The 25,278-nt window shown below is 51.4% G+C and overlaps 1 protein-coding gene across 4 annotated transcripts; it reads right to left on the reverse strand.

Annotated features, from left to right (window-relative positions):
• Positions 1-466: 466 nt before the first annotated feature.
• On the reverse strand, positions 467-11,359 carry CYM (chymosin). 4 transcript variants are annotated; one of them, NM_180994.2, is given in 9 exon segments: positions 467-735; positions 1,447-1,545; positions 2,161-2,305; positions 3,628-3,741; positions 4,322-4,521; positions 6,040-6,158; positions 7,226-7,343; positions 8,104-8,254; positions 11,187-11,273. In NM_180994.2, coding segments are annotated over 9 exon segments (1,146 nt in total). In that variant the 5' UTR covers positions 11,249-11,273; the 3' UTR covers positions 467-597.
• Positions 11,360-25,278: the final 13,919 nt, after the last annotated feature.

Raw genomic sequence — 25,278 nt, forward strand, 5'->3', positions numbered from 1 at the left:
ACCCTCAGACCTTCCCAGATACCCTCTGCCTGTCCCACTAACTGTCTTCTCCAAATGGCGGTCAAGCCCTTCTCTTAACAGTCCATAGACCTAGAGCTATTCTCTCCCTGGGTGAACATTCTCTACTCAATTCCACCTCAAGTCCTTGTTCCCCAAGTACAGTCTCAGCCTAGAAAGGTCTTCCTTACTGCACTCTTTCCCTAAAAATATGTAGAATGAGGAAACAGGAAGACAAGATGGACCTTGTTTTTAAAATCCTGACCTGATTTTGAAATGGGCAATTTCCTTGTGAAGGTCTCCACCTATCAACTCCCCAACCCTCTAGGCATGTGGCCCAGGCTCTGCTGGACACACCACGTGACTGTCACATCCCACCCCCAGGCTCTGCTGGACACACCACGTGACTGTCACATCCCACCCCCAGAGCGGTGCAGGGGTTCAGCCCCAAAGGAAGCCAGACTTTGCAGAAAGACAACGTTTATTGAGAATCATCTGTCTGGAAACCTCATCTGTGTGTGTGCACATGTGCTCATGTACATGTGTGCATGTGTGTGTGCAGGTGTGTGGGGACAGTGAGGTTCTTGGTCAGCGATGTGATCAGATGGCTTTGGCCAGCCCCACGAGGTTGTTGGCCCTGTCAAAGACGCTGTAATACTCTCGGATGAAAACATCCCCCAGGATCCATTTCTGGGAATGATTTTCACTCTGGAAGCCACTGGTACAGAAGCCCTGGTCCTGGGAAAGGGAAGGGGGACATGAAGTTGGTTCCAACCCCAGTTGCTGTCTTTCCCTACCCCACCCCCTCAATCACCCTCTCATCTATTATCTCCTTTCACCCTTGAAATCACCTTTGGAGGTTAAGCAAACAAGTATCAGATTTGTCTGCTCAACAAATGAAGAAATTGATATTCAGAAATAAAGTGACTGAATCCAAGATCATCTAGTGGGTCCCCTCCCTCCTCACTTGTCCTCCCCAACCCCCCACCCTCCTGCTTTCAGCACCTACGGTCCTGATGACCACCCCCGCCCAGAGCAGGTCTGGGGACCCCAGGCCTTGACTGTTTGGGGTGCTGAGGATTAGGTTAAAGCTGAAGCCAGCAGGGCAGTAGGGACAAAGTTTGGGTGCCCACAAAGCCTAGGCTACTAAGAAAAATCCTAATCAAAGCCCAAGGCCCCAGGGCTTAGAAGCCAGCACAGTGGATGGAGATTCCTACAAGTGGCCCCCACCCTCCCTTGGGCCCTGGGATCTGTCCTTCTGGTTTGCCCTACTTCTCCCAGGATGAGGTTGCCCCCAGGACAGCCTCATCCTATTCCGAAGGGCCGGGTGGTCTAAATGTACAACCTGTTCTGTCCATCTAGACCTCGCCACTTATCACCAACCTGCCGAGTTGCCAAGAGGGAGGAGGAGAGCTGGGTGAAGCCAGGCTCCTCTCTGGAGATGCATACCTGGCTGGTATAGGCGGAGGGGGTCAGTGGGTACATTTTGCCATTGATCTCAAAGACCACAGTGGGCATGTAGCTCAGGTTGTCGCAGTCGATGTCAAACTAAAGAACAGAGGGAGGGAAGTCCTCTTAGGAGGGCCATGGGTGCGATCTGACTGCCAGAGGAAGTTAGAGGAAGTGTGATCTGACTGCCAGAGGAAGTTCCAGGCAGGACCCCTTGCTCTGCACTGGAGCTGAACAGAGAGGAGGATCTGCTATTCAGAGGATCCCAGGGAAGTTCTTGGATCTCAAGGGAGTCGCACTGATGGGGACCACCTGTCATCCAGCCCAGGGACAGACACCAGCTGGAGACAAGGCGGGGTTGGGCTCGATGTTTCCCTCCAAGCCCAGCCAGAGCTCCCAAGGACACTGGGAGCACTTAGCTGACAGGGAGAAAGCAGGGAGACTCATGGGTGGAGGGCATAGCAAAGCTCAGAGAGTCAGGGATGTGTGACCCTCTCTGGGGACAGAAGGTCAGACTGCTGTCACTGTGTGAGACATAGGAGCCCCAATGCCAAGTAGCCAAAGCTAGAAGAGCCAGGTCATCGTGAAGCCCACCCCCGCCCCCGCTGCAGGAGAGCAGGCCCCTCATCATTTCCCTTTGTCACTGCTTCCATGTGCAAAGGGGGTTCCCTCTCCAGAGGTTCTGGGGAGGTGGGGATAAGGGTCTGGGCTCACCTCACCGTACTGGTTCTGTGTGGCTCCAATGGCCTGCTGGATGTTGAGGATGTCGCTGCTGGGCCCGACCAGCTTGGAGGTGCCCGTGTCCAGGATGGCCTGACAGCCACCCTCACAGGCCACAACCACACCGCTGATGGTGACACTGCAGAGGGGAGACGGGGTGGCCTTGCAGCGGTCCAGCATCCAGCCCTCCCTCCTTGGACCCCTTCTAGCCTCCCCTGCCAGGAACCTTGGCAGAAAGGAAGCCTAGCCATCCCAGGTCCTTTTCTTTGGGTCCCTTCCTGGAGCCACCATAACTTCCTGAACTCAGAGGAAAAAAACCCAAATCACTTTCTCCCAACTCAGCAGTGGCTAAATGGAGGCCACCTGACCTTCTCTGGGACAGAAGAGTCAATGAAACAACAAAGTTACATGCACTAAGAGAGAAGGTAGGAGGAGCACCGCACGCTTTGCCCAAAGATCTGGTTTCCAGTTTTCTCCTGCCACGTCCTTGCTGCAGGTTCCCCAACCTTCCTGCACTCAGGCTTCTCATCTGCAAAATGGGTCCATTAGCGCCCCTTGACTTCCTTGACTTCCCCAGGGGATGGTCATGAGGTTCAAACTCGATGTTAGTAAATTGCAAAATGAAGATAATCATGGCACCACTCTACAGGATTTCAGTGAGGAGCAAATGAAGCAGTCACATTCTCGCCCAGCACAATGCCTGGCAGATAGTAGTGCTGGAAAAGCACAGTGCCCATGTTAAGCTGCTTCAGTTGTGTCTGACTCTTTACAACCCTGTGGACTGCAGCCCACCATGCTCCTCTGGCTATGGGATTCTCAGGCAAGAGTACTGGAGTGAGTTGTCATTTCCTCTCCAAGAGATCTTTCTGACCCGGAGATAGAACCCACATCTCATGTCTCCTGCAGAGGCAGGTGGATTGTTTATCACTAGCGCCACCTGGGAAGCCCCAGATAAGGCTTCCCTGGTAGCTCTGCTGGTAAAGAATCCACCTGAAATGCAGGAGACTCCAGTTTGATTCCTCAGTCTGGAAGATCCTCTGGAGAAGGGATAGACTACACACTCCAGTATTCTTGGGTTTCCCTGGTGGCTCAGATGGTAAAGAATCCACCTGCAATGCGGGAAACCTGGGTTCGATCCCTGGGTTGGGAAGATCCCCTGGAGCAGGGCATGCAACCCACTCCAGTATTCTTGCCTGGAGAATTCCATGGACAGAGGAGCCTGACAGGCTACAGTCCATGGGGTCACAAAGAGTTGGGACATGACTGAGCGACTAAGCACAGCACAGCACAATCTTGTTAATAAAGTGTAAATGAATGGTCAGCAATCTCACTATCAAGGACCCTTGGCCTTGGAGCGTCTGATTGAGACTCGGATGGGACGAGCTACTGCGCTGCGCCCTGGATCCCCGCGGCCCCACACTGGACCGGCCTCCGGCAGGGCCGCGGCTGCCCCTCGCCCACCTGTCCACAGTGAACTGCCAGTACTGCTGCACTGTCACGGGCACCCAGTGCAGGGACCCTGTGTAGTAGGACGGGTCGATGGCCCCCAGCGTGAGCATGCTCTCCTGGCCATTCCTGAAACCAGGGAGAGGCATGTTAGCGGGCCCTGACACCATGGCTCTGAGAAGAGGTATCCCAGCCCCACACAGGGCAGAGGCGATTCAGACCCCTCCCTGCTCTTCTCCCACCCCCAACTCCCACCTCCACCCCAGAGGCTTCAGATGAGCTCTCCCAGCTCTTCTCCCAGCTGCTCCAGGCTTTTCTCTAATATCTCCTGCGTACTGAAAGGAGAACCCTGAACTCCCTCAGAGCTTGCTATAAGCGTCTGAGAATCTCAATGACATGAGTAAATGATTACTGAGGCCTATCACTTTGGAAGGAAAAAAGAGGTTAAAATCCCCTATGCAGAGATAGAGTCAAGCTTGTTTTTTTAAATGCCAGAAATGAAGGTCAAACTCTGGCCCAGTGGACTCTGGCTGCATCCACAACCATGTTGGGGCCTTTAGACAGAGGGTTAGATGTGCCTGGAAACAAGGAGAGGTGTGCTTAGATGCTGGTGTCCTTGAATTGCAGTGTCCCCGAGAGGTAGCCCCTCCTCAGTCAACGGTCCCTGCCAGGCCATGGAAGGCCGGCCCAGGCTGGGTGCAGCTCCTACCTGTCCATGTAAACCGAGAACAGGTCTTGGGCCACCAGGTGCCTGTTCATCATGTTGTCAAACACGGGTATCGAGTACTCTGAGGCGAGCGAGGGGTAGGCCATCCCCAGGATCCCGTCGAATTCGGCATAGGTGAAGACGTCCCCGGGCTCCTGGGTGCTCAGGCCTACTGTCTGCTGGATGTCCACAATGTTGGAGACCTGCAAGAGAGACAGAGTGACCTCCACCAGGGGGCCCTGCGGTCAGAGGGCCCAGAGAGGGCTCAGGTCAAGCCCGTCTTCGTCAGCCCGCCCTCCCCTCTATGGGCAGTGTAGTTATGGGCGCTTAAGAGAAACGTTTCCCTTTTCAGCTCTGTGCTGTGGTTTTGAGGGAATGGGTCTGACGAGGCAGGGGGCTGATTGACAGCAGAAGAGAGGGCACAGGCGGGGGTACAGACAGCAGTGCTCATGGTGCAGAAATTGAGGGTGAGCTGAAAGAAGGGGATGAAACAAGGGCTGCTCCAAGGGACCCCTGCCTGTCCGCAGCCCTTCCATTGGCTGCACCCGGGGCGCCTCCCAGGGAAGCGCTGTGGGCGCAGCAGGATAGATAGAAAGAACATGCCCGCAGTGTGCATCTGAAAGACCTTGCTGCACATCCTTGCTTTGCCATGAGCTGTGTGACCTTGGACAAGTACTTCTCTGAGCCTTCGGGCTCACAGCAAAAAAGACTCCAGCCAGACCCCAGGAAGAACTCAAGGAAGAGCAAGCTGATGAGCACCCAGGGATACTGCTTGATTTTAATTTTATATGGTGGGTGAGGATGGAAGGAAAGATGCTAACGTGTATTGGGCACTTACTATGTGCCGGCCATTGAATCAAGTACTTCAGGAGGCAAAGAGGGCCGAGAGCAAAGGGAGCCCTTGTCCAGAGGACACAGATGCTTTCTGACTTGAAAGGAGGCGCTGCTCTATGACTTATAAAGTGAAGTCAAATCCAGAGAGGCGGAGACATGGGTCTGACAGCACCCACCATCACCTGCTGTGTGACTTCAAGCAAATTATCAGCTCATCTGATCCTCGGGTCCCTCGTCTGAACAATGGGGGTGAGACTAACTTCCTCAAAGGGTTGTTGCTACTGCTAAGTCACTTCAGTCATGTCCAACTCTGTGCGACCCCATAGACGGCAGCCCACCAGGCTCCCCCGTCCCTGGGATTCTCCAGGCAAGAACACTGGAGTGGGTTGCCATTTCCTTCTCCAATGCAGGAAAGTGAAAAGTAAAAGTGAAGTCGCTCAGTCGTGTCCGACTCTTAGCGACCCCATGGACTGCAGCCTACCAGGCTCCTCCATCCATGGGATTTTCCAGGCAAGAGTACTGGAGTGGGGTGCCATTGCCTTCTCCGCAAAGGGTTGTTGAAAGAACTAAATTTAAGATAAGATCACAGTGACTATGCCAAGGTTAAGTGAAAAAGGGGTTGGGAAGATGGAAACTGGACCCAGAGAAGCCTCTCGGGTGGGAGCTGACAAGGGAAGGAAAAGGGGAAGGGAGGGAGGGACACCCTGCAGCTGCTGCTGGCTAAAACCCCTCTCAGAATGCTCTCCCGGGGGGGCCACCCACAGGGACAGGACACAAAGAGCCCCTTGGCACCAGCTGTGGCACAGCCCAGAGCCAGGCTGTCTGGGTGGGGTGGTGGCTGGTGGGGAAGGAAAGGGGAGGACGGGCTGGCCCCAGGCTCCACTCACAGTGACGGTGTCATAGCCCAGGATGCCCTGCATGCTGCCTGTCCCGTAGTGGATAGACAGGGGCTTGCCCAGGTTCTGGAAGGTGGACGACTTTCTCGGGTCGAAGCGCTGGTGGTTTTCTGGAACACAGGCTCAGGGTTAGTGGGACCCAGAGCATCTTCTCTCCACTTGACAGTGCTGCTGCTAAGCTGCTGCTAAGTCGCTTCAGTCGTGTCTGACTCTGTGCGACCCCATAGATGGCAGCCTACCAGGCTCTGCCATCCCTGGGATTCTCCAGGCAAGAACACTGGAGTGGGTTGCCATTTCCTTCTCCAATGCATGAAAGTGAAAGTGAAGTCGCTCAGTCGTGTCCGACTCTAGCGACCCCATGGACTGCAGCCTACCAGGCCCCTCCCTCCATGGGACTTTCCAGGCAAGAGTACTGGAGTGGGGTGCCATTGCCTTCTCCGCTTGACAGTGCTAACAGGGGCTAAATCCTTACCAGCTCTCGTAAGAATATGGTCTCGATACTAACCATTCTCTCTATTGAAAATAAGCAGCCAGTTCTGTCTGGATCCCACAAAGCTCAGTCAAAAAAATTATTCTTTGCTGCTCAATCCACCTCTCTGACCCCCAGTGCTACCTTCATAATGTCCAAACAAAAAGAAAAAAGGAAAGCCCTCTCTATGGTTTCCAGAGACTAGCTTATACCAGCTTTGTAATTTCCAACAAGGCTCTTTGCTTCTCTCAACCTTGGTTTCTTCACCTGGTGAATAAGGATAAAAAGAGCACTGATCTCCCAAGATGGTTGGAGAAATAAGTTACTTACATATATTTAATGTTTTCTCAGTACCTCTCATTTTATTCTCTTAGAACCGACTGGCATGCTGTGGCCCTATTTTATAGAAAGAAAAACTGAGCACCCAGGAGGGTAAGGTGTCTGTCTTGACTCCTAACAGAGCCAAAAATATAAAACAAAGTTCCCCCGTTTCTAACTGGTGCTTTATACATCAGATCTGTGATTGGCACATCTACCCAGTCTTCGGCCAGTGGGAGGGTTGAGCAAGGAGGTAGGACACAACCCGGAGTCTGGGAATGTCCAAGCCAGCTCTCCCCACAACACACAGACACATCCCACCCCAAGCCTGGCCACCCTAACCACGACTGGCAGAGCGGAGGGCTGGGCGGGGCCAGGGGTGTCACTCACTGCAGGCATTGCTCTTGCAGTAGATAGAGGGTACCCAGAAGTCAGAGGAGCCAGTGTCAAACAGCACGGTGAACTCCTGGGGCGGGGTCCCGAGGTAGATCTTCCCAAAGTACTGACTCTGAGGACAGACAGCACCGGGTCAGGCTGGGAGCACCACGTGAAGGATTGGGGAGCATTGATGCCCAGCCTGGTGCCTGTTCGGTTCTGTAGGCTCCGTGATTTCTGCCACAAATCCTGCAACCCCTGCTGGAATCACACTAGAGCAAAATGTAAGCCCTGCCTGGTAGGGAGCCTGGGCCACCTGCCAGGGACAGGGACACAGAGGTGGGACACCGGCCAGGTACAGACCCCAGACCCAAGGTGCCTCAGTCACACCTCCTTCTGGCTCTCTCTGTGTGTCAAAACTGGGGCTCAGGTCGGGGTGGGGTTGACCTAGATAAGGAAACGAGGGCACCTAAGAGAAAAAGGGTGGGTTGTTTACTGAGTGACAGATGAGAGAGACAGGCTCCAGAAAAGAAGAGGGCATAGGGGGCACTCCTGTCATGTCCCAGGCAACTGACACCAGCTGCCCCCTCCCTGCCCCGGAAACCTAAGATGTGGGTTCCTTGGACCTGGAAAGTCAGGTGTGAGGCTGGATCTGGGCGCAGACCATGTGTCCCCAAGGGATGCTGTCTGCGGGCAGGTCATCCGGGCTCAGACCCTCGAAGGTGGGAGGACCAGTTTTGCAGGGCCTGCTGCTTCCTGAGAGTTACTGAGGGGTGGGAGACAGCCTCACACACCCCCACAGGGCTCTCTGGTTCCTGAAAGAGGGAAAGGGGGGTGGGGTGTCCATCACGCTGTATGGGGATCATTACTGGAAAGCTGGCAGAACCACTCACATCCAGGTAGTTGGTCAGGGGCACGCTGGCCACCTCCCCGAAGCCGGAGTACTTGCTGCTGATGCCATACTGCTGTTTCTGCAGGAAGTCCTCCAGAAGCCCATGCTCCTTCAGCGCCTTCCTCAGAGACTTGCCTTTGTACAGAGGGATCCTGAGGAGAGGGGAAGAATTAGTGATGAAGTGGGCATCTCCCCAGGGCCACCTAGCCTCAGAGGAGCCCAGAGGCTCTGGGCCCCATAAGTTACTTCTCCATTTTTGTATCATTACCTAAAGTAAAAATTGTGTTCTACATTAGCCCATGCTGGCCTTTACCAACTGCAATGCAATCTGATATTTACAACTCCTTTCTCTTTTTTAATGGTGGTGGAGACTCAATCGATGTATTTTATAAGCCACTAATGGGCTTCCCTGGTGCCTGGACTTCCATGGTGGCTCAAACAGTAAAGAATCTGCCTACAATACAGGAGACCCAGATTTGATCCCTAGTCAGGAAGATCCTCTGGAGAAGGAAATGGCAACTCACTTCAGTATTCTTGCCTAGAGAATTCTATGGACAGAGGAGCCTGACAGGCTACAGTCCATGGGGCTGCAAAGAGTCAGACACGACTGAGCAACTAACACACACAATGAGTTTGCAGCTCCGCTGTTTGAAAGACACTCGGCATATTCTCATTCAGTCTCCAATTCTTGCTGTGGACCTACTATGTGCCAGGCACCATATGGGGTACCAGGGACACATGAAAAAGGTTGTCTCTACCCTCCAGGAGCATACTGTGTGGGGAAGAAAATGGTGTCCCCCACACTCTGGAAAAAGCTATGACTATGCTCCCACCCTTGGCCAACCCCTGTTCTCTGCTTTCTGGGCAGCCTAACATGGGTGGAATTTTTTCAGACTGTTTCTGCACAGAGCATGGTCCCCAGTGAATATGATTAGAGTTTAGATGATAGATGATGGAGGCAGATCAGCAGGAAGAGAACCAAGAAGGAAAACAGCAGAAGCTGCTTGGAGACTTGGTCTCCGGCAGCTGGTGGCTGGTCAAGGCCCTCTGAGCTTCAACTGTTGTGCAAAATGGATTATCTCTTCCTTTCCAGCCACTCTCGGGCACTGCTGTGGATGAACTGAGTGACTTAACCTCTCCAGCTCTTAGTTTCCTCTCCTGCAGAGTGGAAGACTAGAGCATGATCCTTCCCAATGTCACCCAGCTCTGAGTCACGTGGTCCTTCTCCTTGGGGCTGTTTTAAGGACAACTGGAGCCTACAGGTGTGAAAGAGCTTTGAGAGTAATAAAAGGGAAGCAGGTTTAACACTCATAAAGAAAATGGGTTTTCTCACGTTGTTCACGTCTCAAAAGGATCCCATATGGAATGCCTCGTATATTAATGACGGTCTCTCCTCTGGTGCCTCCCGCCCCCAGCCCTCATGTGTGACTTTGGCTGGGACCTGATCTATTGATAGAAATGAAAGGTTCTCCAGACGTTTCCCAGCCTTTGTCTCTGATGACAGAAAAGGACTTCAGCCCGAAAGGAAGGAGGTTGGGTTGAGCTCCTGGGAGCAAGCCCACAGCTGTCCTTTCCCATGTCCCCATGTCTTTCTGCTTGTTCCAACTCTGGTTCCCAGTCAGCTCAAGATCCACAGGCTGAGTGCCTGGTGACTCTCACAGTAGTAGCTGCGACTCTGCTGATCTGTCTCGGCACAAGACCCACAAAGCCACCCTCAAGGCAAGCAAGGCTTGAAGGCAGTCTACTGCCCCGTGCTAAGAACCAGGAATACAGCCCTGAACGTTTGCAGCTCCAGCCACCACAGAAACCTCCACCTCACTTCTGCCTCCAGATGCCATGCTGAGCCGGCCAGGTGCCTGGCACTTGAAAGAACTTCACTTTTAAGACCGCCACCTGCAGCCCCCACTGGTGAAAGGCACCAGACCCCTTTTTAGGGACCCTGCTTCCCAGGGATGGATTCAGATTTCCCTGGGCTCGGGCCTTGACAGAGTTAGAACCTGGGAACCAGAGGTAGTGTGGTGTCATGGCAAGAGTGCCAGTCCAGGGGACTTCCCTGGTGGTGCAGTGGTTAAGAACCCATGCTTCCGCTGAAGGGGGCACAGGTTCAATCCCTGGCTAGGGCACTAAGAGCTCAGATGCTGCACGGTGTAGCAAAAAAAAAAAAAGTGACCGTCCACCTAGAACCAAGTCTGTCTCCTTCGTACCTAACCACAAGGCCTTGGACAGCTCAAGGACCCTTCCTGAACAGCAGTTTCCTCACCTGTGAAATGCAAAAAATATTATCTACCTAATCCCTGAGGCTTAGTGAGAGTATAGGTAAAGCCCTAGTTAAGTGTCTGGCATCTAGTAGCAAGCACTTAATAAATACCACTTATAATTTTGGGAGAAAACCTGGAAACTTCACCCACAAAGGATGTGGCACAACAGAGAACTTTAACAGATGCACACATAACTCTTAAAATGTGCCAGGCACTCTTCAGAGCCTTTTATAAATACTAACTCATGTACCCCTTATGAGGGCTTCCCTGGCGCATTGGGTAAAGAATCCGCCTGCCAATGCAGGAGACTTGAGTTTGATTCCTGGGTAGAGAAGATCCCCTGGAGAACTGAATGGCAACCCACTCCAATTTTTGCCTGGAGAATCCCATGGACAGAGGAGCCTGGTGGGCTGCAGTCCATGGGATCACAAAAAGTCAGACATGACTTAGCGACTAAACAGCACCAACTTACCCCTCAGGACAACCCTATGAGGTGGATACTTCTGTCATCCTAAATTTACAAGTTTACCTTACGTTCATGATGAAGCTGAGGATGAGGCAGTTTGACTCCAGAAGCTGTGTGCTTAATTCCCACACAGCCCATCTGACCCCCTGTTCTTGTTCACCACACCCTGAAGAATAGGGGAATGCTTTAGAGGAAAAGGCCCCAACATAAAAGGCAAAACTGACTGATAACGATTATCCCAGGAACCTGCAGCATTTCCTCGAGGTCTCCCGAGGGGAGCCGATGGCTGGAAGACGAGGGAGACCCACTCAGAGCAGATGCATGCGATGCCCATTCCCTCCCCTGGGGCCTGACACTCACCTGGTGATCTCAGCGCCCTGGGAGAGAGCGAAGACAGCAAGTAGCACCACGAGACACCTCATCTTGGATCTGGGTCCAGCCGCTGCTGTAGCCAGGGCCCACTCCCACAGCTTTTATAGAAGGTACGGGGCTCCCTCTGGCTGGGAGCCCAAGCTGCAGAGATAGCCCCTAAATTCGGGCCACTCCACAAACACATTAAGATAGCACCCAGACTACACAACACCCACTCTGATAAGGGCCACGGGTTCCACCACCCCGGGGACTTCAAAGTTGAAGGGTACGCATGCCTGATCTTCAGGCTAGGAAATGTCATGCAAGCCTCCGTGACCTGATTTCCCCTTTCAAACAGGACTTCTTGAGCTAACACAGGTGGGGCCACTGCCAAAGCCCTATCTCATGTCCCACCTTGTGGTCAGTAAAGAGGCCTGTTCTCAATGGGCGCCTTCCAACCCTCGATGACTCCCTTTCCTGGGCCTGACTTCACAGGAGTCCCAACCTGCCCTGTCCAGGGATCTCCCAGCCCAGGTTTCCAGAAGCCACTCAGTCCACTCCCCAAGGGGCATCTGATGCCAAGGGTGCTTGTTCAGTCTGTCACCTCCATCTAAGAGAGATGCCGGGGCTTCCTTGGTGGTCCAGTGGTTAAGTCTCCATGCTTCCAATGTGGGGCGAGCGGGGTAGGGGGCGTAGGTTCGATCCCTGGTCAGGGAACAAAAATCCTGCATCCTGCATGCTGCGTGACATGGTCAAAAAAATAAAAATAAAATAATTTTTAAAGCTCCAAAAAATAAGAGAGATGCAGGCCCAAGACCCCTGCTCCCTGCAAGGCTGTGGCCCTTGGTTCCATGTTAGAAGGATGTTGGGAGGGGAGGGGTAGATGCCAGATCCCATGAGCCACTGGGAGGCCTGGGGAAGGTGGGCGGAGAGGGCAGATGCGTGCCACACACAGAGGAAAAGGAGGAAGCTACGACATGATGGTCAGGTTTGGGGGATGGGTTAGGCGTCAGCCACACACAGGGGACCTGGAAGAGTCTCTCAGGGGCACACGTGCAGGCGCTTGTGACAAGTAGAGGGTCCCAAGGTCCAAGCCAGACGTGCTCTCAGGCCTGGAGCCTGGGAGAAAATCAGGGCTAAAGGGAAAACAAAGACACAACCACAAAAGTGGAGGAGATCACATCCCAGGTATGAAGGGAGACTAGGAACTGAAAGATCAGGTTCAAGTCAGGTTAAGGCAGGGGCTTTGGGACGATGGATGTGAGGGAGACTGAGGTACCAGCCACCCACACTCTGCAGGGCAGAGGTCTACAAAGTGAGGTAGGCCTGATGAGGTGGAAGATCGGGGCATGGACCTGGAGTAGAGAGGACAGGCTGGGCAGTAGAGAGGTGGACCCTGGACACAGGGAGGTGAGGTGGTGGGGGACTCTGAGAGGGACAGATCCAGAAGTTTATGTATTTGACTTGCAAAGGCCTCAGGAGGCCAGTTGACAGGGGACCTGTGTATTTTATGACAGGCCTTAGGAAGACAAACAGGGAAAGATTGAAAGCAGGAGGAGAAGGGGGCAGCAGAGGATGAGATGGTTGGATGGCATCATCAACTCAATGGACATGAGTTTGAGCAAACTCTGGGAGATGGTGAAGGACAGAGAAGCCTGGTGTGCTGCAGTCCATGGGGTCACAAAGAGTCAGATACGATTTAGCAACTGAACAACAAACAACAGGAGGGCAGGCATACCCCATCCTGGCCATGGCAGTGCTCCACCCCCATGTCCTTTCCCAGCAGGCCAGGACATTGCTGCTTCCCAGGCCCCAGGAAGCAGCCATGGGCACATTCACTATTCCAAAAACACCCTAACAGCATCATCACGGCACCCTCCCTTTCCAAAAGCCAGGGAAGTAGAGAGAAAATAACACCACCAAATGGTACAGTGTGTTCCTTGTTTCCTTCCCTGAGGAGGCTGTCCTGCCAGACCAGGGCCTTCATGTCCTCTCTCAGTGGCCCTGCATCCAATCAATGCTTCTCCCCAACACATCAACACCCAGCATGACCCTTGGTGGGCTTCCCTGGTGGCTTAGATGGTAAAGAATCCGTCTGCAATGTGGGAGACCTGGGTTCGATCCCTGGGTTGGGAAGATCCCCTGGAGGGGTAATGGCAACTCACTCCGGTATTCTTGCCTGGAGAATCCCATGGACAGAGGAGTCTATGGGGTTGCAAAGAGTCAGACATGACTAAGCAACTAAGCACAGCACAGCATTGACACATGGTGGATGCTCAATAAATGCTTGGTTGAGCAGATGAATGGACAATTGATCTTGCCACCACTTAAGGAATAAATAGACGGTCGCATCTTTGTCATGTCCTCAGATGAGGAGATGGAGGCTCGGAGAGGTTAGAGTTCTTGCTCATAAGGAAAAAGAGCTTGAACATAAAAAAAATCGGAAAAAGAGCTTGAACATAAAAAAAATCCTGTCACAAGACTCCTGGTCTGATGTGCTATAGCTTACCACAGGGCCTGACAAGTTATGGGGGCAAGAGCGGGGTGGGTCATGAGTTTACAATGTCAAGTCTGGGGCAGCACTGCTTCAAGCTCACTGCTCACAACCTCTGGACATCCCTTGGGACAGTCATACTTATGAGCAGTGGGCCCATCTGTAGCATCTGGGGCTGGGACCTGTGGGTGTCAGCACATGAGGCAGGAGTACGGTACCCCACCCCCCCAACATCTCCCCCCCTACCAGCTCCACGTTGCCAGTGGCCCAGCATGACCCAGCAGCAAACACTCCTGGACAATAAGCCTTGAAACTCAGGCTCAGCCCCCTCTCCCCTGGAGGGTGACCCTCAAAGCCAAGAACCAAAGCACTGGTTTTTCCGTGTTTATTCACAAGATTGGGATCATTCTAACAGCATTCAAGTGCACGCTATCAGGAAGGCTGCCTCAGACTGCACAGGATGTTAGGATTGTTAGGACTGCTAATCCCCGGGAAGCAGGCCAAACACTTCAAAAAGCTTTTTGAAAAGCCACGATAAGATTTCATCAGTGGTTACCCAGAGCCAGGTGGGGACAACTCTCCTTGGTCTAGATTCCTTGTGTCGGGGAACTGACCCACAAAAGTGGTTCAAATGAAATCAGGGCCCAGGGACAGCCACTCCAGGGTACCCAACATTGTGACCTCCACTCAGACGTAAGCAGCAACAAGGTCAAACATGCACCCTTCCCTGAGCATCTCCTATGAGCTCACACTGTGTGGAGATGGGGGGCTTATTTCATCTCCACCTCCAGGGAGCCCACAGTCAAGTGGAGGAAAGATTGATTCTGGTTGGTGACCCTGCTGTGATCCAAAGAACCAGGCACCTCTTCTACCAGCATTGGTTTGCAGGGGAGCATGGTTTCTGGAAAGTATGTGTGGGACAATCCTGGGCTTGAACCCTGGCCATGTGGGGGTGTGACCTTGAGTGAATCCCTTTACTTCTCAATGCCTCGGTTTCTTCTTCTGTAGACTAGAGACAGTGACACTGAGAGGGTCATGTGAGGGTCAAAGATAAGAGTCTAGTGCTGCTATTCGTTAGGCATCCTACAAATGGGTGGCATAAACGACTGAGGTTGTGTGACCTTGAACATCTCAGTCATTCCCCAGCCTCAATTCTTCGTCTGTGAAATATGGGCTTCACAAGCTCACAGAGCCGGTCTCAATCTCTGCTGTGTCCAAAACAGCAGTTCTTTTTCCTGCTCTAGGAGTCAACTGAATTTCTGCACTGTGCCCCCAGCCTTCCAGACTGAGGGGCCAGTTAACCTCAGCCGTTTTTGCAGCGCCCCGCAGGTGTGCTTTGATGCACATGACTCTCCAGCTGGTCAAGTTTGCAAGGGGTAGGGGGTGCGTGGCGGTCTTCCTTTGTCTCTACCTGGGTTCCTGTTGCCTCCATATCTCACCTGAGCCAACCCAGTCTTCTGGAAGTCGCTGCGGTCATATTCCCCCAGACAAATCACACGGACCCTCCACCCTGACCTTGCCTTCTCCCTGCACCACCACCAAGAAGCAGGATCTGGGTCCCCACCACTCAGAATCTGCCTGCGTCCCCTGCCTCTGCTTCTACATCCTCTGAGGGGCCTCAGGTCCTTCCAGGGCTTCAGGAGAAACGTCCTGCTCTGCCAGTCCCTTCTGCTTTCTGCCCTGCCCACGTCTTCCCTAAGGCAAACAGAGGCAGAGCTGGCTTTTCCTTTCCTGAGGAAAAGAGAAAAGAGAAAATGGGAGGATTTTTTTAAAATAATAGATCAGTACCTCAAAATATTATTCAAAATATGATTCTTGGGGGTGCATCCTCTTAGTTTGACCACATGACCCTCCCAGCACCAAAACCCTATAGTTAAGCAAAGATGACCACATTACATCCACACTCAGCAAGCCTCGGGCTGAAGAAGATGGGAGGAGTCCAGGGGTCTTTAATGCAGGACAGAGGAACTGCAACGGCTCACCGGAGAGAGATCTCAGAAGGCCGGAAACCTGGAAAACACGTTGGAAAATACTGCTGGCACATGTGGAAGTCCCCACCCTTGTCCCCTCCTGACCACAAAGGGATCCCTGTGAGTGACATACTGGCCAGTCCTCCAGTCTTGGTCAGCAGAAATCTGGGACAGACCAACTCCCAGACTCCAAACCCATACCTCTGTTTGTTCTGCATCAAGTGACCTGAGCCCTGGGAATGTCTGCCCAACACATCACAGAATTGCTGGGTCCTCTCATGAGAACACTGGGGCTGGGGACCTGGCCCCCGCACACACAGGAGAGCACATTGTGAGTTATGGGAAAATGCAATGGGGAAGCCCATTCCAGCTTCCTGAATAGAATGGGAGAGAGGGAGGGGTAAAAGTGACCTCCCCCAACTCCAACGCAGGACTCAGGGTCCCCAGCAAACCAAGTCTCTGGATCCCTGGGTCATGCATCTTAAGATCGTGTTTTGCTTTATAAACACAATTTTAAGGAATCACCAAATAGTTGGGAAAGAGGATTTGGTCAACATTAAGTAATAGTTTTGTATTGATGTCAATTTCTGGCTTCAATACTTGTTTTTTTACGTGTTGTTTAGTTGCAGGAATTCTTTGCATATTCTGGATGTTAACCTCTTATTAGGTATTTGGTTTGCAAATATTTTCTCCCATTCAGCGGATTGCAGTTTCACTCTGTTGACGTGTCCTTTGATATACAAATGTTTTTTGTTTGTTTCGCTATAATCTAATTTGTTTCTTTGCTTGTACTTTTGGCATCAAATGCAAGAAATCATTGCCAAACCCAATGTCATGAAGCTTTTGAAGTTGAAGTTTTGGATTGAGTTCTCCTCCCCAACTATTTAGTGATTCTTTAAAACTGTATTTATAATGCAGACATTCATGATCTCAAGATGCATGACAGAGAGATTCTGTGTTGCTGTCCTGCAGTGGCTCGTGTTCTCCACGGCCAACTTCTCTGTCCCCTTTTAGCCCTGGTTTGTCCCATCATGTTGTGCAGGCATCTTGTGAAAGTGGAGGAACCGTTGGGAGGGGCCTGGTTTCTACCAGAGAATCTTCGCATCCCTTTCTTCTTCTCTTCCCCCCACTTTTCCTCCTCTTTTCAACTCCCTACTTGAAAAGCAACCCCACATGGGATTTAGGAGTGACCTGCCAGCCCCTCTTCCCAAAACCCAAGCTCAATAGCTTTCCCTGGAGTGGGGCTCTGGGTATTGAGTAGCATGCTCCATTGCTGTTTGGTTTCTAACTTCTGAATGTGCTGAATGTCAAATTTATGACTATGGAATTTATTTGAAGAGGTCTTTGGATTGTCTCAGTCTTTAAAATCTTTTTATTTAGAAATAATTTAGAAATGAATTGTACGGAAATAGTACAAAGAATTCCTGATACCCTCAACTCAGATATCAAAAATGTTGAAATCTGACCACACCTGCTTTATTTTCTCTTATATGGTGTACTTAGAGAAGTCAGATTCATAAAGACAGAAAGCAGAATGGTGGTTGTCAGGGCCTGGGGGGAGGAAGGAAATGGGGCATAATTGTTTAATGGGTATAGATTTTTCAGTTTTGCAAGATGAAAATAGGTCTGGAGATGGAGGTAATGATGGCTGCACAGAATGCAAATGTACTTAATGCCCCTGAACTGTACACTTAAAATGATTAGCATGCTAAATTTATGGTATGTGCTTCTTGGTATTTAATCACTAAGTCGTGTTCGACTTTTTTGTGACCCCATGGACTATAGTCTGCCACGCACCTCTGTTCATGGGATTTCCCAGGAAGGAATACTGCAGTGGGTTGCCATTTCCTCCTCTAGGGGATCTTCCCCACCCAGGGATTGAACACGAGTCTCCTGCATTGGCAGGGGGATTCTTTACCACTGAGCCACCAGGGAAGCCTCTTAGTGGACAGTAGGCATTAAAAAAACATAAGCTCTTATTATTAATATTTTTCTCCTCTCTTCTAATCACCACCAAAAACATACAGAGTGGATATCTTTACCCATATTTTACAAATGAGAAAAATGAAGCTTAACAAAGTTGTCACTTACCCAGCTCCCAAATCAGAATAGGATACTGCCAGGATTTCAATCCAGGACCAGTTTGACTCCAAAACCCGTGATCTTTCCATTCCACCCTGCTTGGGTCTCATTTAATGGATGAGAAACCTGAGGATTGGTGACACTGAGCACTAGGAGAAAGCTCAGATGCCCACAGGGGCCAGGCAGGTAATGGAGAAATCATCTGCCAAAGATTCTACCAGAGAATCTTCGCTTTAACTAAATTATGGGTAAAGCAAGTCATATGATATGCGCCTATATGGTACTCTAGACTGTGTTTCCAATTCTAATTTTTAAAGTAAATATCAAAAAATAGAAATACACAGTTAATTTAATTGCCTTCCAAAAATTTTAAGCATAACACAGCCAGCGCTGTGTAGATCAAACAAATTATTTTCAGATCAGATGGAAACCCTGGTCACTCGGTGGCCACCCTAAGGAAGGTGTGGCAGAGACCTCGACACAGGTGTGGCGAGTTCAGATGTGTCTAAACAACCCTCTACAGCTGAATACCACACCCTCCAGTTAGTGCCACTGTGGGAACCCAATTCCAGGATGCCAGGATTCATCATTTTCTAAGAGGTATAAGAAATGTAGGGGCTTCCCACATTCTCAAATGGTAGAGAATCTGCCTGCAATGCAGGAGACCCGAGTTCGATCCCTGGGTCTGAAAGACTCCCTGGAGAAGGAAATGGCAACCCACTCCAGTATTCTTGCCTGAAAAATCTCATGGACAGAGGAACCTGGCAGTTTTCAGCCCACAGGGTCGCAAAGAATCGGACATGACTGATGGACTAACACTTCCACTTTAACACTTTGATAGGAAATGTGGGTTTGGGGGAAATATACCAAATTTTAAATACAAGTCACTTTATTTACACTGTGCAGACAAAATAAGACAGGTCTGCAGGCAAGCCCACATCGTCAGCCTCCAGTGAGCCTCCTCACTCTCGGGCAGAGCCCAGACTCAAAAGAAATCCTAACTTCTAGGCTGTGATGGAACCAACCTGTGATTTTTCCAGCCCAGAACTGGAGCGGGAGGCACAGAGGAGAAAGGATGGGCTGAGTGAAGGCAGTTGCAGGATGCCCAAGCCTGACAGAACCCGCCTGAAGAGGCAAGTCTACAGACAACCTGACTTCATGGCTCATTTTTTCTTCCCTCAGTCAGATCTTTGCCTGAAGCTACACCGGAAGACCTGTGGCAGCCCGTTGTCAAGGGGAGGATTGCATGACAGCCGGCCACGCTAATTAAAGGGGATTTTTTTCCTCCCAGATGAATGTGTGTTTAAAATATCAAATATTAATCACTGGCAACATTAATTTATAATAATGCTTGTCTCCCTTTCAGCTTCCAAACCGACATCTGGCATGACTGCTTTGAAACTGACACCCGCTCCATCGCGGGAATTATAAATAGCCTGGGTTAAAATCTTCACCTTGAACCAAACAGGCTGACTCCATGCGGCGGATTATGGAATGAAGGGGGCTGCCTTGGGCACTAAAGTCCTGGGTGGGTCTATTTGGGATGGTGTTTAAAACATTTAAAAAAAATTAAAAAGACATCAGAGGTGTACTGGGAGGGAGGGTTCTAGAGTGGCTCTGATGGCTTCCTCCCTGGAGGAGGTCAGCCTGCCTCCCACCTAGCCCATTTCATGCTAGGTGAGGTGGGATGGGGCACAGGCTGTTTCATCCTGCACTAAGTTCAACACCCAGTTTCTGTACTTGCTCTTGGTGACTGATTAGTGCAGACACCATCCTTTATTGAAGGGGCACAAAACCCACTTTCTATGGGCAGAAAAAGTCCTCTATCAGCCTGCAGAGTGCTGTCCGTACACAAGCTCACTGGGCCTGGGATTCGCACCACCTCATTCCAGCCTCACGACAACCCTGCAAAGGGAATCCCAGTGGGAACGCCATTTCACTGAGGAGGAAGGTTAAAGAAGCTGTTTCCCTGAGGTTCCCCAGGCAGCTAGTGGTGGGCAGAGCCAAGATCACCCCAAGAAGAGGGAGTCCCTGGGGTCTCCTTGCTCAATACCTTTCCAACATTCTTCCTGTGGCTAAAACCCCAGCTTCCTAAGGGTCCCCTTTCCAGGAATTAGGACCCAGCATCTCTGCGATGGAACACAGGACTCTGGGTACCTAATGAACAACCCCCACCGTGCTCCACCACCAGGGAGGGTTGGGGCCACATTGCTGTGGGGTCTACCTCACAACGAACTGGCGAGATGGCCAGAGTTGCTGTCCACATGTAGCAGAGGTGCAAACAGACTCTGAGAGCGGCCTCAGCCCTAACAGAGCTGAGCTGAGAATCTGAGCCTTTGGCCCCAGTGTCACCGGGAGGGGCAGGACCATCAGACGGAAGGGCAGAGGGAGGACAGAGCATGCCGTGGAGGGCAGAAGGCAGGTGGGGGCTGGGGAGGGCAGCATCTGGGAGGGAAGCTGGGAGATGCTAGGGGCAGCACAGGACCCTATTTCTGATCATCCCAAGCTCCCCAGGGGCTCAGGACATCTCTGGGGCAAACAGCGAAGCCCTTCCTGGCCCCCAGACTTTGCCATCCCCATGGGTCTCCCCTGGCCCAGGGCTCCTAGGACAGTGCAGGCTGTCCGGGGCCGTGGTGGCTGTAGGTAGCCTCGCCCAGGATCAGAAGTGCCCACAGGCCCTCATGGAAGGAAGGAACAAACACCTGGAGAGCAGCCCACCGACAGCACTCCTTAGTTACCTCACAGCTGCCCTTGCCAGTGAGGACACTGGGGCCGGAGACTCTACAGGGAGCCCGGCTGGCTCTCAGCACCCCAATGGGACCAAATCCTCCCAAGAGCGTAATTCTACCCGACCCCAAAAACAGTCGTCCCTTTGCCTCTCCCAGGGCCTCATTGAGCCCCTTCTCAGTGTCCCTTCCTGGAAGCTAGTGAGGTCAGGTAGGCAGTTCCCACAGTGAGCTCTCAGAGGTGTGTCCCCTCCCCACACCTGGGAGTGAGCTGTGGGCTGCCTCGGCCCAGGGGCTCCTTGTGAGGTTCTCCATCCCCAGCAGGCTCCTGGGGCAGGACAACCCCGAGCCACGGGGCCTGGGCCCCATTTTCTGCTGCCCCATCTCCCAAACATCCCCTGCTGACACAGAGCATCCCGTTTGGCAGCTCAGGTCCAGGTTTCCACAGCTGGGCCCCAGATGGGGGCCTGGGAACATATGTAGGACACGTGTTTGCCTCTTGGCTGGGGCCTCGGGGCAGCCAGAGCTGCCTCCTCACCTGCAGGGCTTCCCAGCCTCCAGGTGGGGCCCCAGCTGTCCGCCCTCAAGTGAGCGGAAATTATAGCCCCATGGGGGGCCTCCCCTCTCTCCTCACAGTGGCCCCCTCCTTGTGTTCCTCTTCCCCCTTGGTTTCACTTCAGCGATTGAGGTTTCCTCAGGGACAGTTGCACAAACTTTGAAACCTAATTCTGGATGGATGCAGACCCCATCACATTCTCCCTGCCTTCCCTCCTGTCCTGCTCATCCTTGTTTTAATATTAAGCCCACGCTCTAGCTTGACTGGTGCTTTTCCTAATGGAAACTAGTCTCTCGGTCCCTTGGGGGAAAAGTAGACCTTTCATTGTATGTTTATTTCCTCCGGAGGTTGGGGAGACAGACAGGGTCAGGCAGCGTTTCTTGGGAAAGGGAGGCACCGGGATCACCAGCATCGGTCACAGCTGGAGGGGGGCTTGTTGTAGGCCCCACTGAATCTGAGTCTCTGGAGGTAACCCAGAGACTCAGCATTTTAACATCACCCTTTGGGCTTCTATGTACACTAAGGTTTGGAAACTGCAAGTCTACAGGGTAAACGACATTTCCTAGTCCTGGGGTCACCAGCCCTGAGATGCTTATCTCAGGGGACACACATGCGTTGGCAGGTTTAATTTGAACACAATCTGAGAAGAGCCAGAATAAAATTCAGAGCCCACACTCCTTATGCTTTTCCTAGAAAAAAAAAATTGTATAACGCAGTATTAAGATCATAGCCCATATTGAGCAAACATTCCATTTCACTTGGAAACAGTGACTCATATGTTTAAGCATGGTATTAAGAAGCTCTTAGATAAGATTTGTGTAGCTATGTTCCCAAACGGAGTGTTATTAAGCTTTTCCCACATAAACCTGTGCTTTTAAACTACATCATAATAATGGCACACAGGCTGAACAAACTGAGATTTCTTCCTACCGCGTTCAAATTCTGGGAAAGTGAAACGCATCCAAGAGCAGGTGTTTGTTTCTCCTCGGCAGTTTTATGAGTCTCTCACAGGGGAGATGCCTCAGGTAACTGACTTAGTGAGCCAGGCAGACAGATCCCAGTGTTAATGGGACGTCTTCATAAATAAACAAAAAATGTATAAAACATTCCCATGGAGCTTCCACTGGCCAAGGCCGCCCTAAGCTCTTCTTGTGCACTAACATCCTGACACCAACCCAAAGGGGCAGATACTATTGTTACTGAACCAAACTTGGGACCCTTTGCCCAAGTGCAGTAGAGCCAAGACAGGTTGTGGTGAAGCGAAGTACAGGGTTTATTTCAGGGCACCAAACAAGAAGTCCTGGCAGCTGAGACTCAGAAGATCCGAACTCCCCATTGGCTTTCCAGGGGCAGGCTTTTAAACACAAGGTAAGCAGGAGTTCCCTGATGGTCCATGCTTCCACTGCAGGGGGCATGGGTTTAATTCCTGGGTGAGGAACTAAGATCCCGCATGCCACAAGGTACAGCCAGAAAAATAAAATAAAGACAGGGTGAGGGAGAGGGTTGCAGGGTGTGTAATCAGCTCATAGACATTCTTCTTTTGGTTAGTAGTGAGGTCATGGGGAGTCAACATCATCAACCTTCTGGTTCCAGCCTGTCTGAGGTCTCTGTGCTTCCAGGCAGCATACAGTCAGTTAACTTCTTCCACCTGGTGGGGGTTTCAGTATCTGCAAAACAACTCAAAGGATATGGCTCAAGATACTATGTAGAGCCCCTGAGGGGGAACTAAATGTCCTTGACTTTGTTTAATGGCTAAACAATTATTATTTGTCTCATTTGACTGTTTTCCTTTCTGCATTTTCTCACTTCTCAAATAAAATTTATTCTTTGGAACTCTAGCAAGGCCTAAGAGGTGAAAGTTTTTCTACAAATAAGAGGCAGTCAGAGGACATGGAGATGTCTGTCCAGGCAAAGCCCATAGGATCCTGCTCAGTTACACTATTATTATTATTCTTGCCCATTTTACAGATGGGGAAACTGAGGTAGAGAGGCTTAGTAACTTGTCCACAGTTCCTGTCTAATAAATAGCCTGACCAGGGTCCAAACTCGAAGTCTGTGCTGTTACTGCTGTGTCACCCGGTAGCAAGGTAACTTTGCTGCTAATTCTGTGAGAGTTGCCAAATGAGCTAAATGCAAAATGACAAGAAAATGTCAAGCTGCCATTTGACAGATTTGTTTACTTGGTCTTTGGGGCTTAGTTTCATGACGAAACCTCACAGGTTTCTCTGTGCCTTGTCTCTGTCAGAGCTATGCCCACGGCTTCTTACTCATCAGCCTGTCTCTCTGCTTAGATCCAGCTAATCCTCCTCACTAATCTTCAGTCCCCAAATTAAGGCCCCTCTGTCCTCACTAGGCCAGGGCCTTTTCCTGCCCCTGACAACGTAAGCCCACTCTGGGGGCTCTGATCCCTTTTAAAAACCATACCCATATTTTTCCTCCAAGTCATACTCATACTTAAATAAATCTAATATACCTATGATCCATGGGCAGTAGAGCCTTCCAAGTAGGGGTCTAACACAAGAAAGAATATTCTAGATGGAGGGCCCCAAATTGTTACCTTCCTGTTGTCCTAGGCCCAGTGGTCCCTTTGAGGCCCACACACTGTTCTCTCAGGCTTGTGGCAGGCTCCAGGCTCCCACAGGAGGCTTTCTTTATAAACTTTGAGTGGAAAACATCAGTGGAAGTTTATGGAGTTCGAGAGGGGTGTCAGAGGACCGAGGGGGAAGCCAACAACGAGTGGATCCTGTTTCACCCTTATTCCTGTCCAGGGTCAGCTGTCCCAAGCCTCTGTCCTCTGGCTGTGCAGCTGCTCCAGCCACGACCTTCACCATTCAAGCCTGGGGACACAAACAGGACTCAGACACTGCCCTTCTTTCTCCTGCGGTGGAGGCTGACTGAAACATGAGAGCTTTCTAAGAACAAGGGTCAACTCAGGGCCTGAGGTGTGTCGCAGTCACTCTGTGTCGATGATGCAGGTGGAGGTGAGGGACGCATGTGGGTTAATCTGCACGATTCCTTGAAGTCACAGGACATGAGAGGAAAGCAGGGCATTCCCCACAGAGGGAACGGCCTGGGCAAAGATACACGTGGCGTCTTCCACAAACCAAGACAGTCCTGAGGTTGGGAGGGCTGGTGGAGACAGTAGGAGAGCAGAGAGAGGGTGGCCGGGCCAGACCACAAGGAGCTTTTTGCTTCCGGACAAGACAAGCTTTCTCCTTTATTGCAGAGAAGCCTTTTGGGAGATTTTTGACGAGGAAAGAACCAGGCAAATTTGTTGCCTAGAAGGATGACTGGTGGGTATGCAGGGGTGGATCCTAAGGAGAAACTGAAGGCAGAGAGAGTAGGTAGAAACAGTTGTCATGAACCACACCAAGCAGGGTGAGGGCTCAGATAGCCCCGGACTAGAGGGAACAGGGGCAGAACCGAGAGACTTTCAGGAGGTAAAAGAAAGAGAGCTTGGTGATCATTTGACAAGGAAGTCAGAGACAAGGGACAGTAACAGAGAGGCAGACAGTTCTAGACTGCCCTCGAGCTTCAGACTTCATAGTAGGGGGCGGTGGGAGCACAAACCATCAAGACCAGCAGAGAAAAGGAAGATTTGGAAAGACAAGCGGTTCTTCCCATGCAGTGCTCTGCTGCACACAGACGGGCTGGCAGGCGGTGGGGGGTGGCGGGAGGGGCAGCACCCAATCATTTTCCTCTGACCCCCATCCAGCACCACTTTTCTAATCCTGGAGAACCCATGAGAGGTGATGTCTCACAGGAAGATGACAGAGGCTTCCAGGAAAGAAATTTGTAGGGTGGAACTGGAAGCAAAAGAGCAATTAAACATGTGTCCTGGCATGCCTCTTCACCCAGGTGGAAGCTTTGTCCCTCTAAATCTCTGATTGAATATAACACACGGGATGTCTGGGGAGTGGTCCCCATCTGCTCTGAGAGCTCCCTTCTTTCTGATGCTGCCATCTATTCCTCCTCAGCTCTTCTGTGCCACCCCCATGTCAGCCACTAGATGGCACCAGACTCCACCAGCTGAGAAGGAAACCTAGCGCATTTGTGCAGGCCTTTGCCACTCTCTGGGCTTCACTGGTAGCTCACAAGGCCTCCTGCCTCCAACCCAGAAACCCATTTGAGCCACACCCTCCTCATCACCTAGAGCCCACTGAGCTGCCTCGAACCCTTCATGCAAACGGACCCTGTATCCACTTTCTCCAAAAAGTTGCCCCAGAGGGGAGGAGGGATTCCGGTCACATCCCTCTCCTACCCGGACACAGCC

The sequence above is a fragment of the Bos taurus genome, chromosome 3 (genome assembly GCF_002263795.3).
Source record: "Bos taurus isolate L1 Dominette 01449 registration number 42190680 breed Hereford chromosome 3, ARS-UCD2.0, whole genome shotgun sequence".
In the NCBI taxonomy this organism is placed as follows: Eukaryota; Metazoa; Chordata; class Mammalia; order Artiodactyla; family Bovidae; genus Bos; species Bos taurus.